Source organism: Ziziphus jujuba, chromosome 2, assembly GCF_031755915.1.
Source record: "Ziziphus jujuba cultivar Dongzao chromosome 2, ASM3175591v1".
NCBI classification, from domain to species: Eukaryota; Viridiplantae; Streptophyta; class Magnoliopsida; order Rosales; family Rhamnaceae; genus Ziziphus; species Ziziphus jujuba.
The window spans coordinates 30015783-30033699 of NC_083380.1; the positions used below are offsets into that span (position 1 = coordinate 30015783).

A 17917-nucleotide genomic window follows, 5' to 3' on the forward strand; every position below is an offset into this window, starting at 1 on the left:
CCGCTGCACTCTCTTTTGGAATGGTTTTTTTATATGATAAGGCTTTTTGTTCTGCATTGGAATCCCAGATCGTCCTTCTACTATGGGTAACGTTGCTCAGCTTATGTATAATTATCTAGCTTAGCTACCATGGAAACTAGTTTTACTGGACCATGGAAACCAGTTTTACAAAGACCATACTAGATTTTATAAATTCCATCTGTGACATAACATGACAATCTCTAAATGTTGGTGCAGGTCTATGTACTGTATCTGCAAATATCACAAGGAGGTCGAAAGTTTGGAACAAGTGGTGAAGAAGTACAAGGATCAGTAGCTTTCTTATACGCATATGAAATCACTCAACTTTGTTAGAAGAAATTGAAACTATTTGTAGAGGTACTGGCACGTTATGGACTTTTTTGGTATCCAATCTGCTTTTGGCATGTTTTTCTTAGTAGCTTTTAAAGCTTCAGAGAATTATCTTATTATTATATTTGTGAACTATGGCATGACTTGTTGACTGCTTAGAAATTTGGCCATTTAGCTGTTATTTTGCTTTTGGAAATAATAACATTAATTAAATAGCCTCATTTTCTAAAGCTTTTGCTGTTTGCATAAACAAAATGATAAATTGACACTTTTGTTCTTTCAAAAACTTATAACCTTCTATAGTTTTGTAGAAACTACACATTTTTTTTTTTTTTTTTGGCTCAATAAAGACAATTATAGAATTATACTCTTTCCTTCCTCTTTTCCCTTTTAATTTTCTCTTTCTTTCTTCCTTGTTACCAAACACTGCGACACGTCGTTAACCATGTTGTCTCCAACTACCAAAGATTCTAACGAGTGTCTTTGACCTGGGTATTTTGATACTCGCGCCGACTCTTATGAACATGTAATGAAACCTTAGTTGGAGTTGCCAAGCAAGACTATGAAACCATCAAATATGCAATAATCTAGAGTTGGCCAACATCCTACAGAATTTTTTATTTTATTTTATTTTGCTTTTTTTGGTAATTAAGATCCTACGGAATTGTACTTCCTTGTACAAGGTTTTGTATTAGTCCTATGTGGTTTAGACTTGAGTTCGTAGACTGGTAGAGTCCATCTATTACTAATAATTTATTTTGGTTTTTTTGTTGTTGTTTTTTTTTCTTTGTTTTTTTTTTTTTTTCTTAAATGTTTAACAAACTATAATAATGGTTAATAAATATTTTATATAAACAAATTATATACCATTAGATATGAAAAAATAAAAATATTAAAAATTAAAAACAAACTCATGTTACCAAATGATACTCTTATTTGTTTATTTTTTATTAAAGCTACAATGACCTGCAAATTTTAGAGTTTCAATTCCTATTTTTCAATATCAAAAAATATTACAAGTTGAGTATCAAAATAGAAAATAAGACAAATTCCTAGGAGTTCCCAATGGGAAATCGTAAACTCTTGGACAATTGAACTATATAGTATGTATATTGTATTGACGAAAAATAAAAAGACTGAATTTTATATATTGCTATAGACGATGACAATTTGTGGTTTAACATGTAATTAGCTTTCGAACTTCAACTCTAAGCTAAACACAAAGTAAATTAGCTTTTGGAACTTCAACTCTAAGCTAAACACAAAGTAAAATTTAGTTTGGGTATCTTTTGGTTGTACATTCAAAAACAAGTTCTAGTTTTGTTATTTTAATATTTTTTTAAAAAAAAAATAAAATAAAAAGCATATACTTTTAAAGTTAATAAAAAAAAATTAATTTTTATATCAATTTTTTCTTCAATTTTACAAATCAGCCTAATGTAATATTGTTTTTGAATTCGATGAAAGAATCCAATGTGTGAAGATCTTCCAAAGTCCAATTATATTTGCATTGATTTTGATGTGTTTTTATCCTCATTTTCTTTTTTTCCCCTCTTGTCATCCTGAATTTCCCAATATCAGTTTCTTCAAATCGAATCCAGAGTTTCACATTTATATATATATATATCAGGCAAAGTTGTATTGCATGCATATTGACTCCACTAGTATCTATGGATTATTATTATTATTATTATTATTATTATTATTATTATTATTATTATTATTATTATTATTATTATTATTACGAAATAAAATATTATCATGCGTAAAAAACAATGACTTTTCCAAGACTAAAATGATGAGGATTCTAATTTTTAAGTTAGATCTTAAAAAAATTGTAAAATAGAGAAAATATGAGCGTGGTTTAATCCTTGAAAATAAAAAAAAAGTAAAAGTAATTCGAAGAAAGAGGTACATTTAAGCAAAGTTAGAGAAATTGATACATGTGCTGTACGTGTTTCATACTTTGACCCTTGACATCTCTTATAACAAGTTCAATATTCCATGTATTTACCAAAATAAAAAATAAAAAAATTCCATATACCGTTTTCACTTCAAATGTGAAACAATTTACTTTAACAAAACCAAGAACTTAAAACATAATTAAACAATTTAAGTCAAACTTTATTTTCTTTCCCTTCCATCTGAAAATAACAAAACCAAACAATTTTGGGGAAAAAAAACAAAAGATTCAGTAAGAGATGGCGGTCTTCTTATACTTTGATTTCATAGCAAAGTGAAGAAGAAGAAGAATTAATATTTGTTTTTAGGAAGAATTTTATTTAAAACTTCTCAATTTTGTCCTTAATTATGGATAGATCCATTTTTTTATATATAAAAAAAAAAATCATCATTTAGATTCCATATACAAGTTTTAATTAATTAATTTTAATAGTCAGAGTTCATAATTATATTTTTACATTATTATCCAATTATAAAATATTGATAATTTTTAATATTTTTTGTTTATAAAAATTAATGGAAAAAAAAAAGATAAATTAATCTGTTTTTATAGATATAAAAAAGTAAAAATGAATTAATAATAATATTTCTAAATCATGAAATTTAAATGTAATTATGATACAAACAAAGCGGTGTTAATGAAATTTATTTATGTTTTTATTTTATATGTTTAATCAAACGCGTCAAAGAAAAGACAAAAAAATTATATAATAAGAAAGAAGCGAAGAAGAGCGTTTACTTTGTAAGTTGAAAACTAAACAGAAGAAAAGCTTTTACTGCTTCTTCTTCATCTTATGCCCCTTTGACGGTTAGATTTTAATGATTCAAAACTTGAATGGTCAAATATTCAAAATCCATCTATTTACATTGAATTCTTCTTTCTAAGTTCCTGAAATTTCACATTTTCAGGTCTCTGCCTTTGAACACCGTGTTTCGTGTGAATTCTTGAAAACACACATACATACATACATTCATATATATATATATATATATATACACCCCATATGCTTATCTCCCTCCAATATTCTTCACAAACCCATCAAAGAAAACAAGAAAGAAAGTTTGAGAAAAACAAGAAGCAAAAAAATCACAAAAGAAAAAGTTTCATTCTCTGTAATAACAATGGTTTTCGGTTGGAGAAGAAGAAAAACCAGCCCCCATGGAAACAAGAAGAAGAAGCTCCGCGAGCTTGCAAAAATGGAGTTTGCGATTCCTGACCATTTCTTGTGCCCCATCTCTCTGGATTTGATGAAAGACCCGGTCACATTGTCATCGGGTATAACCTATGATCGAGAAAGCATTGAGAAATGGCTTGAAGCTGGGAATTTCACTTGCCCTGTTACCAATCAAGTCCTTGGAAGTTTTGATCAGATACCCAATCACAGTCTCAGGAAGATGATTCAAGAATGGTGCAGTCAGAATCAAACCCACGGTGTTCAGAGAATCCCAACACCCAAAATCCCAGTCATGGCAATGGAGGTCTCTGAGATTCTCTTCAGCGTCTCTGCTTCAACAGGACGTTTGGATTCAAAGGGGTGTTTGGAATCCGTGCAGAAAATCCAGAAATGGGCTGGTGAGAGTGAGAGGAATAGAAAATGCATCGTGATGAATGGAACAGCAAATGTATTAGCCTCTGCTTTTGATCGCTTTGCAAAGGAATCGTTCGAGAAAAATGCTAGCCTGTGTGAAGAAATTTTGTCTGCATTGAATTGGATGTTTCCTTTTGATAAAGAAACGCAGTGGTATTTGGGATCTGAAACTTCTTTGAATTGCATGGTTTGGTTTCTAAGAAACAGTACAGATCTTTCAGCGAAGCAGAACTCCATTTTAACAATGGAGGAGGTTCTTTCTTCTGGTGATCATAAATATGCAGAAGAACTGGCAAAGATTGATGGAGCTAAAGAAATTCTGGTTGAATTCATTAGAAAACAAGTCAGTCCCACCATTACAAAAGCTTCACTTATGTCAATCTTCTACATGGCTTCATCATCTTCATCTTCTTTATCAGAGAAAATCAAATTTGAATTTGTCGAAATGGGTTTGGTTTCTTTGCTTGTGGAGAATCTTGTTGATTCGGAAATGGGTATGGCTGAGAAAGCTTTGGGAGTTATGGACGAGCTTTGCGGTTGTGAAAAAGGAAGACGGAAAGCTTATGAAAATGCTCTCACAATACCAGTTTTGGTGAAGAAATTGTTGAGGGTTTCCGAAGTAGCTACTGGTTTCTCAGTTTCTGCAATTTGGAAGCTCTGCAAATTTGCAAGCAGAGAAGAAGAAAGAGCTCTGGTTGAAGCTCTCCAAGTTGGTTGTTTTCAGAAGCTTTTGTTGATTTTGCAGGTTGGTTGTGGAGATGAAACGAAAGAGAAAGCAACTGAGCTTCTCAAACTGTTGAATCCTTATAGGGCTGGCTTGGAATGCATTGAAACTGTGGATTTCAAGAATCTTAAAAGGTCTTTTTGATATTTTTCTTTTTCTTTTTTTTCCCCCTTTTTTTTGAATTTTTTATTTCTGGTGTGAAGAAATTTAGATATGTTTAGTCTTATAGATTTTTTTATTTTTTTAATTGTTGAAATCTTTGAGCTAGTGATTTCATATATTCATAGTTTCATTGATACATATATTGTAACACCTAGATACAAAATGATGAGAAAAAGCATCATTCTGAGGATTGAAATAGAAGTGTTCAAATCTTTCCAAAAATATAGCAGAATCGGTATCGATATTCGTCATTGTTGATCGTTTAAGCGCCGCCGGCCAAAATATTGGTTGTTCCCACTAGACTGCATCGGTATCCAATACTGGCAAAAATGAATGTAACTTTGATCACCTGCCTCTCAAAAATGAATGTAAATTCTCCACTAAAATTAACTTCTTGTCCATTTTGAACTATAAAATTCATTGTCAAACTGAAGACTCTAGATTTTCATGGTTGTGATAAATTTCATGTTTTCCTCAAATATCTTGAGTGAATGAGCCAATTTGTAGAACATTCATGAATTTGCAGTAAATTTTTTTTCTTTTTTTTTTTTTAAAGAAATAAATATTGAAACCTACCAATACCATCTAAAATCCAATGAGTTCCAAATTGGGCATGTCAGCATCAGAGATGCGCATGATTATTTTGATACAAAATAATGAAGCACCGATTGATGGTGTTCCAAACAGGGCATAAAGAGTAGCTATAGTGGTCACACACCAAATGTATTCTCTTTTACAAAAGCAACACGAAAATGAAGTGGACAAAAAGCTTGTCAATTTTCTTCACTTTCTGGTGGTGACTGGAGATATTAATCTTTTGCACATGTTCTAATTCAGTAAAATTTAATAAATAGAAACAAACCCCATTTTCATTTTTATATAATATGTTATTTTCCCACCAAAACCATAAAGAAGTTTGATTGTATATATTTATTTGAGTAGTTGTCCATTAATGTATTAACACTTTCTCAATGTGTAGCACGTTCTTTGCTGCTCTAGAAAAATGTCATATGATATTCATCTCAATGTGGAACCAATATTTTTGGTTTTGGTCACAATGCGTAATATATAAGAAATTATGAAATGCTATAATCATGTTAATTATTAACTTGCAACTTTTCCCATTGAGAAGTAAACAATACCAACTCCTTTCACATACTCGATAGCTTTTGGGCTCTAGAAGCCATCACTACCTTGAAAATTTTTAAGGATTTTGTAATATTAGTTTCCACACATAAAGTCTTGCTAATTAACTGTACTCATTTCTTTGACAATTTTTCACTCTATCAATTAAAATTCAAAGTTTTACCTATGAATTGATTTTAAATCAACCCTTGATATATAGATCTACACGTTATTAGCAAGTGCCACTTTTGATATTGAGGGATTCAAACTTTGCATTTTTGCTTTAAAAAAAAAAATAATAATAGTGGCTTTACCATTATGTTGCCCTATGAAGACATTATCAAATGTATTGTTGCAAAAAAAAAAAAAAAAAAAATGGTTGATTAATCACTAAATTTGACGTACTAGATGCGAAAAGGATCCTCAAAAAAATAAAAATAAAAGGTGCTGGATGCTAATGCATATAGTTCCCATAGAAAAAAAATTTAGAAGCTAGTAATGAATAATTTAGTTTATTTGTCAAGTAAAGTTAATTAAATTGGTTATATGTGAATCAAGATGAAGAAAAATTGTTGCAAATGATTAAAAAAAAACTTAGGTTAAATAAAAACTATGTCAACATTCGTGACCCGCATAAAAAGTTAGATTGGAGACTTGGACTTGGTCAAAAGCAAAATCTAAAGACTTTGAACTCATTAATATATATTTAAGAATTCAGTTATATATTTGCTTTTGTTTCCTAAAACCCAATCTAGATTGCACACAACGACTATACAGTTGAAATGGTCAAAAAGAAAAAAGAAAAGCGAAAAGGTCCATCTTGTAAATTATGTAATATATTAAACTCTTTAGTCTCCTATATGATTTTGCATAGGGTAGACATTTTTTTTTTTTTTTCTGTATGCTCCTTGATGAAATTATATATACCTTAATTATGATTTCATCCTTTAATACGATATTTGCGTTCTTGATACATCAAGTAGGCACATCAAATGGTCAAGAAAACCAACCTAATGTCATATTTTTGAATTTGATGCAAATTAATGATGTAAATAGGAAACTACACAAACCCTTTAGACCAACTACATATTTTTTAAATATATAAATATATATATATATATATTATATGTATATTCAATTGAATCATGTAGTAAAGGTGTCCCTAAATGGAGATTAGAGGACCAAAATTTTAGAGTGCTTTTGTTTCAGGACTCATTTGGCATTACTAACCTAAAGCTCCTTTTCATTGAAACTCCCAAAATTATACAATATGTAATAAAACTTTAGAATGTGTCAACTTGAAGCAAAATTAATTTTGTAGAAATGGTGTATGAGTTTCATTGTAGGCGTAGTTTTTGCTCACTATGGAATTTTCCCGTCTTCTCATAAAGGTCGTGAATATTGAACAAGTCATAAATTCCTTAAAGAAGATAAAAACCAATCAACCAAAGAAAAATTGCACTTCTCATACCTATGCTTTCAAGTTAGCTGACTATGAGGTCAACGTTGGAGTGTATATACGTATGTATTATGTAATCTAATACCATAAAACATTGAAATATAATAATAGAAAAAAAAAAAAAAACTAAAGAATGAGAAATTGTAAAGTTTTTACAACTAGGATTTGTTGGAAAACAGCTGATGGCTTAGTCCATTACTCTCCATACGCTTGATTTGGGATTCAAAACTCGATATTTTGTCCAAATTTTATTAGTCCATTCATTTTCACTAATAACGTGTCATTTTATTTAAAAACAGTAGCAAAAATATAAAATAAACAAATCTTTTTTCTTTCAAAGTAATATTCAATTGTTAGTTCAAATAATTTACCCCAAAAAAAAATTATTTCAAATAGAAGCAATATCAAAGTGAATAGAAGATTGCAACCATGGTGATTTTCCTCCATATAAGTTTTATACTTATTCATATTTCTATTAGAGAATATGCATTTAAATTTATCCAACTAGCTAGCCTTGCCTTAACATCACCCATTAGAAAGCAAAATGATCAAATAAACAAAGTTGAAAAAAAAAAAGTAATTATATATATGTATAAATAACAAATAGTTGTGACTTTATTGTAAAATGTATGTGAAATAAAAGTCCCCTATAGTTAGAGGAAGCTAAATTTCAAAATTTTCACCCAAAAAAAAAGGGAAGCTATATTTCAAAATTTTCGCCCAAAAAAAAGAAGCTAAATTTCAAAATTACTTGAGCACTTTTATTTATATCCCATATACCCCCAAAAAATCTATAGAAAAGAAAATTGTTAAAATCTTGAAAATATAAAGATGTTCTCGCAAATCTAACAAAACATGGTGGAAGGGTTTTTTTGTAATTTCATCTAATAACATATATATATATATATATATAAGTTAATGGAAAATTGAGGACAAAATAGTAAATTCGATGAGATGGAGGTGTTGGGTTATTTTTAGGGTTTCGATTTAAGCCTCCTTCATTGAGAGCTGCTATATAAGCCCACAGAGGTCTCTCTCACCTGCACCATCAGAATCATGGCAACCTCTTCGTCAATCCCTACCCTGCCTCTTCTCTAACCTCTCCTTTATAATCATCTTTTTTCCATCTGATTTGTTTGTTTGTTTGTGTGAGATAATTTCATTCATGGCCTGTGATGCTTAGATCTTGTCCGTACCATCTGATACCTGATGTATACATAATCTTTACCTTCTGAGGCCTCTTCTTCTCTATTTCTGTTTTTTTCTTTTTTCTTTTTTTCCTTCTTTCTTTTTAATTTTTTTATGGAAGTGTGTTTAGAAATGGCAGTGATGTTGAGATTTTATACCATCAAACTATGAAAGCTTTTTGGAAGCTTGTTGATGCTACCAATTACTATACTCGCTGAGCCCTCTTCTATATATTTATATATATATATATATATATATTTGGTCAAAAATTGAACCTTTAGGGTTTTATTGCGAAGATTTTGAAGTAAGTTGTAGATGGGTAATTTTATTATAAGAAATTGAAAAATGGGTAATAAAATTTTAAGGCAATAAATTAGAGTCTCTGATGCGCTTTCTATTCAATAGCGTTGTCAGCGCTGTACGTTGCCGAAATCACTTTGGATCTGAGATTCTGGCATTTGCCTCTCTTTACATGAGGTTTATGCATTCAGATGATCCTACAACTCTTTTAGTTTTACCTAATTTATTTTTTAAAATCTTTTTTCTTTTCATATAAAAAAAATGAATATTTTATTGACTAGGTTGTTAATTAGGATTTTTTTTCTCCACTAAGAAATATTTTTTTGTATAATTAACCATGAGATGTTGGGCAATACTAATTTGTCGTGTGGGACTTATTGAAGTAAATTAAAATTAAATGGCCCATTGAGCCCATCGATTGATGAAACTAGCATCTGTGGGTAAAGGTTTAGGATCAATATTTAAATGAGTCTGATAAATTCAAGGGTTTAAAACGCAATTTTATTTACAGTTGTCGACTAAGAAACTTATGCAGAACAGTATGTGAACATTGTGACATTTAATAACTTTAATATGAGATTAAAGCTTCAAAATCTTCATAATTGGCAACAGGGTTTACACTGAGTTAAGTTTAATACTTCACAAAGATATAATTTTGTTAATAAGTATGAAGAAATTGCAATGTTTTAAATGAAGGCGAGGATCAATAATCATATTTTTAGATAAGGTCTTACTCATGTAACTTTCAATTGCTTTTGTTTTGATGAAAATGTAATTTTCAATTGCTTGTTCCTAAGCACAATCTAGATGAATATCAAAATTGTACTTTAATTGAATCGAGTGTTTACTAACACCCAAATTTATAGCCTTATCCCAGATTGCTCTCTACTTTTCTTTTGATTTTGTTCCGGTATTTGAATTAACTTATTTGTTCATTTACCAAAATGGAGGGAAAAAAAAAAAAAAAAAAAAAACTAATAAACACTGCCTTTATTCAATATGAAAAATACTATACAGATTACAAACAGCAAACCAACCCAAAAGTAACAAGGAAAAAAATTTTACTCTCCCAATCATAATAAGCTTATTAAAAATCAATAAGTGAATACTCTGAACCTAATCATTTAGTATCAAAGCTAGAATAAAAAAAAAATAGTAATAAAAAAATAACCCCACTAGAATTTCTCAAAAAAAAAAAAAAAAAAACCATTAGCCTTTACCATACTTTTCCTCCTTTGCTCTGTTATGGTAGCACAAACCCCAGTGAGCATATATACATTAACCAGTGATGAGCAAATTTGTTATAAATCTATTACCTTATGATGTTGACTTGCTGGAGCAGGATAACAACAATCAACTATTCCTGCCTAACATGTGGAGAGGTACTCATTTCTGTGCTGAAAAATGAATCGTCCCCAGGGATTCCAAAGAAATTTTCGTCCTTCTCTTCATCCCACCTTAGGACTTCCCTTGTGTACCTGAATGCCTCCTCAATTGAGCTTCGTTCTCGAGCTCGGGTTGGCCACACATACAACTTTTGGCCAGTTATGGAAGAATATAGACTTTTGAATTTCTTTGCCACATAATAAAATGCTTGTTGAGCCAAACTCTGATTGTTGTTGTGGGGTTTAACAGGACTGAAATCCTCGAACCACTCACAGGCCGTTAAAGGAACCCGGCTTATTTTTTCTTCAAAGGCATCATATTTGTTCAGCAGAAGAACAAAAGGAGTATCTCTAAAACATGGGTGGTTCACTATACTCTCAAACAAATCTCTGCTTGCCAGCATTTTGTTAGAGAGAGGAGAAGTTCCTTGCGCCCACATTTGATCATAGTCACTCAAGGCGACACAAAACACTATCGCCCTGACATCTTCAAACATTTGCAGCCATTTGCAACCATCATGCAGTCCCTTGGAATTTATGCGAATTAGTTGGTATCTGAAACAAACAAAATCAAGCAGAAAACATACAGCGGATTCAGCGTTGAAAAGTAAAATTATAAAAATAAAAAGGATAAAATGTTGCTTCAAGGTTAAAAGTAAGGACTTTACTTGGTCAAGGAAGGTGGGCATTCAAAGTTTTCATTGTATATCTCAGACATGGCGCTTCTATCATCAAATGAAAATTCCATCAAGGCAAGACCATTGTTCTGAGAAACTCCCTCTGCATATATAATGTCCCTATCTGAAGGTTCATACTCGTTGCTTGATACTTCTATAGCCTGTGAAAAATTTAACATCAACATGCATAAGAACAATCACCAAATATTAGAAACACAGATTTAAAATATAAATCATGTAAATTCAAGACTGCTTGCATTTCTTCGTGTCTTCTAAAAAGGAAATAATAATAGAATTAGTCACTCTCTGAAAACATTGAGAAATATGCTTTTAATCTAGTGAACTTAAATTTATCCAAACAAAATATGAGAAGGTTATCCAGCCAAGTATTCTCACCTTGTGTGGATCTGTAAAGATACCACATCCCTTTTAACTATCCTATCCTCCCAATGCCTAAATCCTTCCTTTCTCCTTTCATTACTTCACTAATACCTCCTTTTAAATGCCCTATTACCTTAATGTTTGTTAGGATGGAAGATAAGAAGAATGAAAAGTACAGGAAGCAAAGCTTCACATAAATCCAATAGATAAAATATACACTATGGTTCTAAATGAAATGTATCCAGATCATAACGATTTGAACATTCTAGCATATATAGATATACAAATGCAACTAATTTTATTTCAGGGAACTTTTAAACCTGAAACAAGCTGCAATGAGAATTGGTAAAACTTGACAATCAGAAAAGTTTACATACAAAACTGAAACTGATAGGATATAAATAGGAAGCTACCTGGTATTAGTAAATTGTTGAAACTGAAACGAACATAAATTATACTTGAGGCATACCTGATCTAAGAAATATTTTGCGACATCAGGAAGACAAGGTAATTCCTCCCTTCTTTTGTATGTTTCCTGAATGGCTGAATCTTTCCAAATTTCCTCGACCATAGGTGCATACTCACGTGTGGCAGCAGGAAAGAAAGCATCCAAGTCTCCCGTAGCCATTATATCCAGTAACCAGTCAGAAAAATGCTTGAATTTTTGGTTGATTGAATAGATGCATTGCTGGCTTTCATCAACTACACTTTCAAACAATGTTTCAGTCAATAACTGATTATAGGTTCAATAATGCCTACAAGCAGAACACCCAGTTCATAAGCAAAAACACTTTAATCAGAAAATTTTTTTTTTTCATTCCTTTATTCAAGCAGGAAAGTTTCTTCATATCTAATAAATGGATTATGCCTGTGTAGAATGCTAGAGTAAAAATTTATGTAGCACTTACTTGCTTATGCACTTTAATATTGTTTTCTAGTTCTAAAAACAAGTAACTGCTCTTTAAATAAATAACAATGTGTTTTCAAGAACAAAAATTTGTGTTCTACCCAAAAGCAGTTTTCTTACCCTTTAACAACAAGCTCTCAGATTTGCAATTTTTTTGGACAAGAAACAGAAGCAATACCACACTAAATCAAACACTAGTATGGATTGACATATGAGTAAGCTTACATAGTGCTATTTCATTGTGTTTAACAAACCATAAAAATAAATTAAAATATAGGGGACGAACATGTAAAACAGGAAAAATACTATAAAATTTACAAGAATTCAACAAACCAGACAACGCCTATTGATTATGCTGTTTATTTTTCAGTAGTTTGCCTCAATTACATAGTTTTCAATATAAAATTTTTCACAAAAATGATAATTTTGGAAATACCATAGTCCCATGATGATAATGCATTATTACAGCATTGATTTTACACGCATTTGTAAATCAAATTCTAGAATTTCATGTAGAACATCAAGTAGTTCTTACAATCTAAAGAAATGATCAATCCATTCTATTCGTTATCTTGAGACTGCCACATGTAAAATACAGGTTTGATCATTGCACCAAGCTCAGAAAGTTAAATAAACTTCCAAAACTTCCATGAAGCAAAAGAAAAATTATGATTTCATGGCTAACTAAAAAGGCATACCCAAAAAAGCTGTAAAACTTGGATAAAAAAGACATGGAAAATTGAAAACAGGTGAAGACAAAAAAGAAAGGAAAAACTAAAGTTGAGACCTGAGAGAGACTCTTCAGCATCCATAGAAGTTCTTCTTTTCTCCATTAAAGCTTCCTCTTCAAAACGCTCTCGGCCTTCAAGTAATATTCCAAGATACTTGTACATGTTGCTTTGAATCATAAGTTTGATGTTCTGTAACTCATCAGGAGTAAACTTGTTTCCATATAAAAACTTGGCCTGCTCCATGAATAACAGAGGTTATCAAAGCCATAACATATTGCCAATTAATATATATGATTGCAGTTAGGCTTTTTAAAGATACCAAGCTTCTGTACTGTATTCAACTCATTTCCATTTAAAAATTTGGTCAGTCTCTTTCCATGAAAATAGAAAGGATACCCTAAGCCTTAAAATAAAAATCATAAGAAACAAGATCATGATCATGGTTATGCCAAGAAAACAAGCTAATGAGCAGAACACTCAAAAAATGATAATAAATTCAAAATATAAAGTAGCACGATATTAGATAGATTAGCATCCATAGCATTCCCCTTTGAACCAGGCACATAAAGTAGCAAGCTGGCACCCATAGCCTTGTCTAATGAATTAGAAAAAAAGGTTTAAATGGAGACACACTAAATATAAAAAGGCATATACCATGCTGATGCTGCATACAATGAAAAACATTGAGAAAAATAATAATAATAATAAAGTCCTAACAGATAAAAGCCATGAAGCTTGAATAAAAGCAGTAAAATGTAAAAGATACCTGCTTGAAGATGGTGCTAGTTCCAGATCCCTCCAATCCAAGTAACAGTAATTTCTGGACTTTTCCCTGCTCCAAATATTCAGGCACAGACCTCCCTGAAAAAGTACTAGGATCTTCCTTTGTCACAGGATTATTACCAGATGGCACAGGTAACGAGAATAATGAATAAATGAAACGAGTGAACGCCTGCCTACCAAAAACAAAACTGCAACTGTATAAAAATTCAACTCAACTCATTGTTGAGATCAAATTTGCACCAAACAATATATATTGATATCACAGATTTGAGAGAACCTTTCCCCATATATTCCCTTTTATGTTATTTTGACCTTCCTCCTCATAAGATCCATCATCATACAACCAAAAATGAGTATCCGAAGGACACTGTACATTTGCCAGCTGGAATGAAAGTAAATAAATTAGCAATGAATAAGCTCAGAAGGATACAAAGCATTAACAGTTTTAAGCAAAAGAATTGTAAGGAAGAAGATTAGATAATGCTAGAAGAAAACAACTTTAGTAATCAAATGTAGACCAAAAAACAATTCTAAATATATTGTAGTTGAAGGCCAACCAACAATCATTGGAGAGCACCTTGAAAATCTTCAACCATAGGCCTATCATTTTTTGGAGAATTAAAGAGGTTAGATAAATAGAAACCAGATGCATTTATAGCAACCTTATATGAGTAATTTTTCTACTTGCATCTCATGGGCCCTACTACTTCTTTCTTCAGTTCTGTAGCTATAGATTTTACTTTTTAACTTATTTGAGAGTATTAAAAGTAAAGAAAACAGAATATGTAGCCTCAGTGAGATTTAGCTTCTCGTTGCACCTTTGCTCTAGGATCCTTGCTTATCAGAAAAGAAATATAAACAGTCATCACTTGCTTTATTATCAGAGATATTTGTAATCTCCCTAATTTACTAGAGTATCACATTTTGTCTCCAACTCATACTCTGAAGCCAAATTACTATTTGTAACTTTTGGATCAATTTGATTTTGAAAATTTATACCAGATAAAAGGTTTTCATCTTCCAAACTATCCAGGATCTTGAGTTTTAATGGTGGATATGTACATCCGTTAAAAATTTTATATTGCATGTATGGTATTGAATAATGCATAATCCAATATATCACCCAAAACCTTCAGATATTGCACATGTCTAAACCCTCCCAACGGACCTTTTACTGTTCACACCCTCAAAAATAACTGGCTTAGAGTGGTGAGATAGCTGGATACCTTCACAACATAATAAACTGGGGGCAGATCACAAAGATAATGATGACAGTGACTAAGGTAAATAAAGAAGAGAGCTTACCATAATACATTAGGAAATAAAATCCAGATTGACAACTCATCACAGAATCTGAGAATTCATGATTACTTATTAATTCTTTGTCAAGATATCTGTTCTCTCTTATTATTAAGATTTCTCTTTATCCCATCAAATTGAATTCTTTAATCTTTATTTTTATAATCTTTGGTAACTTACTAAGATGGGCTGAAACTGTACATATAGCTTATATAAAATGTTTGTTTTACTTTTTGCATTATTTATGACTTTGTGGGGAAAGCTGACACATATATCAACTAAAAATACATTTTTTTCCAGGGATACACTGCTTCACATTAGCTGATCCAACAATCCAGTACATGAGTAATCAATAATTACTAATAATTTATTTAAATCTTTGATCTGCTCGGTAATTATAAATTCAAACTGTAAGCGGAGAAGAGTGCATACCTTCAAAACTTTAAGCTCAATCTTAGTGATCTCCCGGCCATTTACGAAAACTCTTGTGTTCCCATTGCTTGCATCAGATTGAAGTTTGCCGCCCACATTCAATTTTGAACTAATTATCTTATCAGGCTTCTCTCCCTCCTGAAAAAAAAAAAAAAAAAGAACCATTTTTTTTTTTTTCAGAAAAACAATAAATCAAAACCCAAGAACAAAACTTGAAAACCCCATTTCTAATCAAATGAAGAACAAGTTTTCTTCCTACCTTTCCCCAGAGTCCAGAATCCTTATCATACCAATACCTCCCTGGTTTTATCTTCTGAGGAGGATTGGGACACCCCAAAAGCTCTGCCAATTCCTCTTCCCTCAGCTGCCTATCATTCACAACCAGCTGCTCAGGCCTTAGCTGATTTGCAGGGCATTCTTTCTCTGCTTTCATTATCTGCCTCACCTCCAATGGGCTACAAGCCCTCGATAAAATTCTCGAACACTTTCCCAAACTCGATCTTTTATCTTCATCTATCGGTTTCCCAATGCAGCTCACGCATTTTCTTCCTTCAGGCATCGATCCCATTGCCTTCAACAAGCAGTTGCTACAGTACCTCGCATCGCATACCAAACACGCCTCTTTTTCCTTCAATCTATTCCCTTTCTCACATCTATAGCAAATCCCTTTCTTATTCTTCTCCTTCTGTCTTCTCCGACTCTCCGAAGCCAGCGATTCCACCGCATCAGTAGCGCTCGACATTGCAGATGAATACCTATCGTCATCATCTTCTTCTTCTTCGTTTTCCGAATCTTTCGGAGTAGCGAAAGTGACAACGCTCGCTCTCTTCCCTTCGTTCGTAGCTGCAGGTTCCGGCTCCGAGTTCAAATTCGAGTTCGAGTTCGAGTCGCTTCCTGGCAACTCCGAGTTGAATCCGAAATTCGATCCGCTTCCGTTTTGAAACTCCGAAACCAAATTCGATGCCGGTTCTTTCCGAACACCGCCATTTCTGATCCTATTGAACTTCGAAACCTTCGGACCTACCGGCAACGCGACGGGAATCGAAGACAGTTCGGAGACGGAAACCGAGACAACCGAAGAAGTGCGATAGGAGAGAGAATCGATGGTAAGCGGATCGACCCTAGGGATTTCATAAGGCAAGGGAGGACCTTCGTATTCAACGGCTATCGAGTAATCGAGCTGGTCTTCGTCCGGCATTGGAGCGCCGGGTGGTAGCATCTTCGCCAGCATCTCCTCCCAGGTTTTCTCATCCTCTGTCTCCGACGCCATCATTGGAGGGAAAACCTTGAGTTGGAATGCTGTTTGGTTCCCGAGAAAAAAGCTCGGGAATTGAAAGAAAGTTGGGTGAGAGAATCTTTCAAGTAAAAGGTTTGCTTAGCAAACAACAAGCGAGAGAGAGAGAGAGAGAGAGAGAGAGAGAGAGAGAAACAGAGACCGAGTTGGAGCGAGTTGGCGGAGCTGGCAAAGGGGAGTTGACGGTGTGAGAGACTAACGGAATACGTGCGCTGACGAGTCGTGATTCCGTTATTATCTGACGTCATGGTGGCTCATGATTTGGCTTTTAATTTAGATTTTAAGGGTAATTTGATAAGACATCTACCGGTGCGTGTAAAATTGGTGCTTCAAATCACGTCACGTTTAATGGATTTTTATTAAATAATGTTAAAATTATTAAAACAGTAATTAAATTTTATTTACTAAATAATATATAAAATTTATAAGGTAGTAATATTTAATTATTTATTTTTATAAATCAACTGTTTATTTAAAATTATTTTTTATATTTAAATCATTCAAATATATCAATTAATAATATTTTTTATATAAATATATTAACTAATAAATAAAGTTGATCCACATGCAACGTTAATGTGTTTTTTTTCTTAGTGTTGAGAAGCATACACGTGGGGTTTAGTTATTAGGTTGCATAAGTCCTCCTCTGTGTTCTTTCTTTAACTTCTTCATCCATACCAGCCTGTCGTCTTTCAAAATGTGTTCTCCCTCAATAATTTTCCCTTTTTGAATTTGATGCTTATTAGTCACATTTATCTTTTGACTTTTAACTTAAACAATCTTATCTTAATAATAAAACAAAAAAATAAATTACCGATAATACATACTATTCAACTCACTCAACACAAAGCATGAACACGTCCACGTGGAACAATTCAAATGTGTAAATTCAAGACCTTGATTTGATCATATGTGAATGAAAATCTGCTCTCATGCCTGTTCAAAAAGTATTGGAAATTTCTGTACTTATTTCTTGTATCCTAGCACTAGCATCCAAAGAGCTTTACTCAACTTTGATGCAAAACATATTCACCACAGAAAAAAAAAAAAATGATACAAAATATCTACATCTACTTCAATCTTTTTGAATTTTTAAGGAGTTCATTTTGGAATATTTTCCTTTGTTATCTACAATTGAATTTGAATATTAGGTAATTTAAGACCTTTA

At 32.1% G+C, this 17917-nt stretch overlaps 2 protein-coding genes and 2 non-coding genes across 4 annotated transcripts; 3 read left to right on the forward strand and 1 right to left on the reverse strand.

Moving 5' to 3' along the window:
• Positions 1–3317: 3317 nt before the first annotated feature.
• LOC107414064 (U-box domain-containing protein 21) lies at positions 3318–5206 on the forward strand. Its single transcript, XM_016022161.4, has one exon. The coding sequence runs from the start codon at positions 3436–3438 to the stop codon at positions 4768–4770; it is 1335 nt and encodes a 444-aa protein (XP_015877647.4). The 5' UTR covers positions 3318–3435; the 3' UTR covers positions 4771–5206.
• A 3333-nt stretch (positions 5207–8539) lies between these two features.
• LOC112491853 (small nucleolar RNA snoR117) lies at positions 8540–8612 on the forward strand. The gene has a single exon (XR_003056202.1). It is a non-coding gene; the product is annotated as a small nucleolar RNA snoR117 (small nucleolar RNA).
• An 81-nt stretch (positions 8613–8693) lies between these two features.
• Positions 8694–8782, forward strand: LOC112491852 (small nucleolar RNA snoR116). The gene has a single exon (XR_003056201.1). It is a non-coding gene; the product is annotated as a small nucleolar RNA snoR116 (small nucleolar RNA).
• Positions 8783–9835: 1053 nt separating this feature from the next.
• Positions 9836–16876, reverse strand: LOC107419422 (extra-large guanine nucleotide-binding protein 3). The gene is made up of 8 exons (XM_048473502.2): positions 15715–16876; positions 15456–15593; positions 14002–14106; positions 13708–13893; positions 12998–13175; positions 11773–12005; positions 10914–11083; positions 9836–10800 (listed from the first exon to the last, which is right to left on the reverse strand). Exons 1-8 carry the CDS (start codon positions 16726–16728, stop codon positions 10218–10220), a joined length of 2607 nt encoding a protein of 868 aa, XP_048329459.1. The 5' UTR covers positions 16729–16876; the 3' UTR covers positions 9836–10217.
• Between the last annotated feature and the right edge of the window lie 1041 nt (positions 16877–17917).

Coding starts and splice junctions, on each gene's coding strand:
- LOC107414064 (XM_016022161.4), top strand. CDS start 3,436: ATGGTTTTCGGTTGGAGAAGAAGAAAAACCAGCCCCCATGGAAACAAG.
- LOC107419422 (XM_048473502.2), bottom strand. CDS start 16,728: ATGATGGCGTCGGAGACAGAGGATGAGAAAACCTGGGAGGAGATGCTG. Junction 15,594..15,714: donor ATTCTGGACTCTGGGGAAAG/GTAGGAAGAAAA, acceptor TTTTTTTTTCAG/GAGGGAGAGAAGCCTGATAA. Junction 10,801..10,913: donor TGCCCACCTTCCTTGACCAA/GTAAAGTCCTTA, acceptor TGTTTGTTTCAG/ATACCAACTAATTCGCATAA.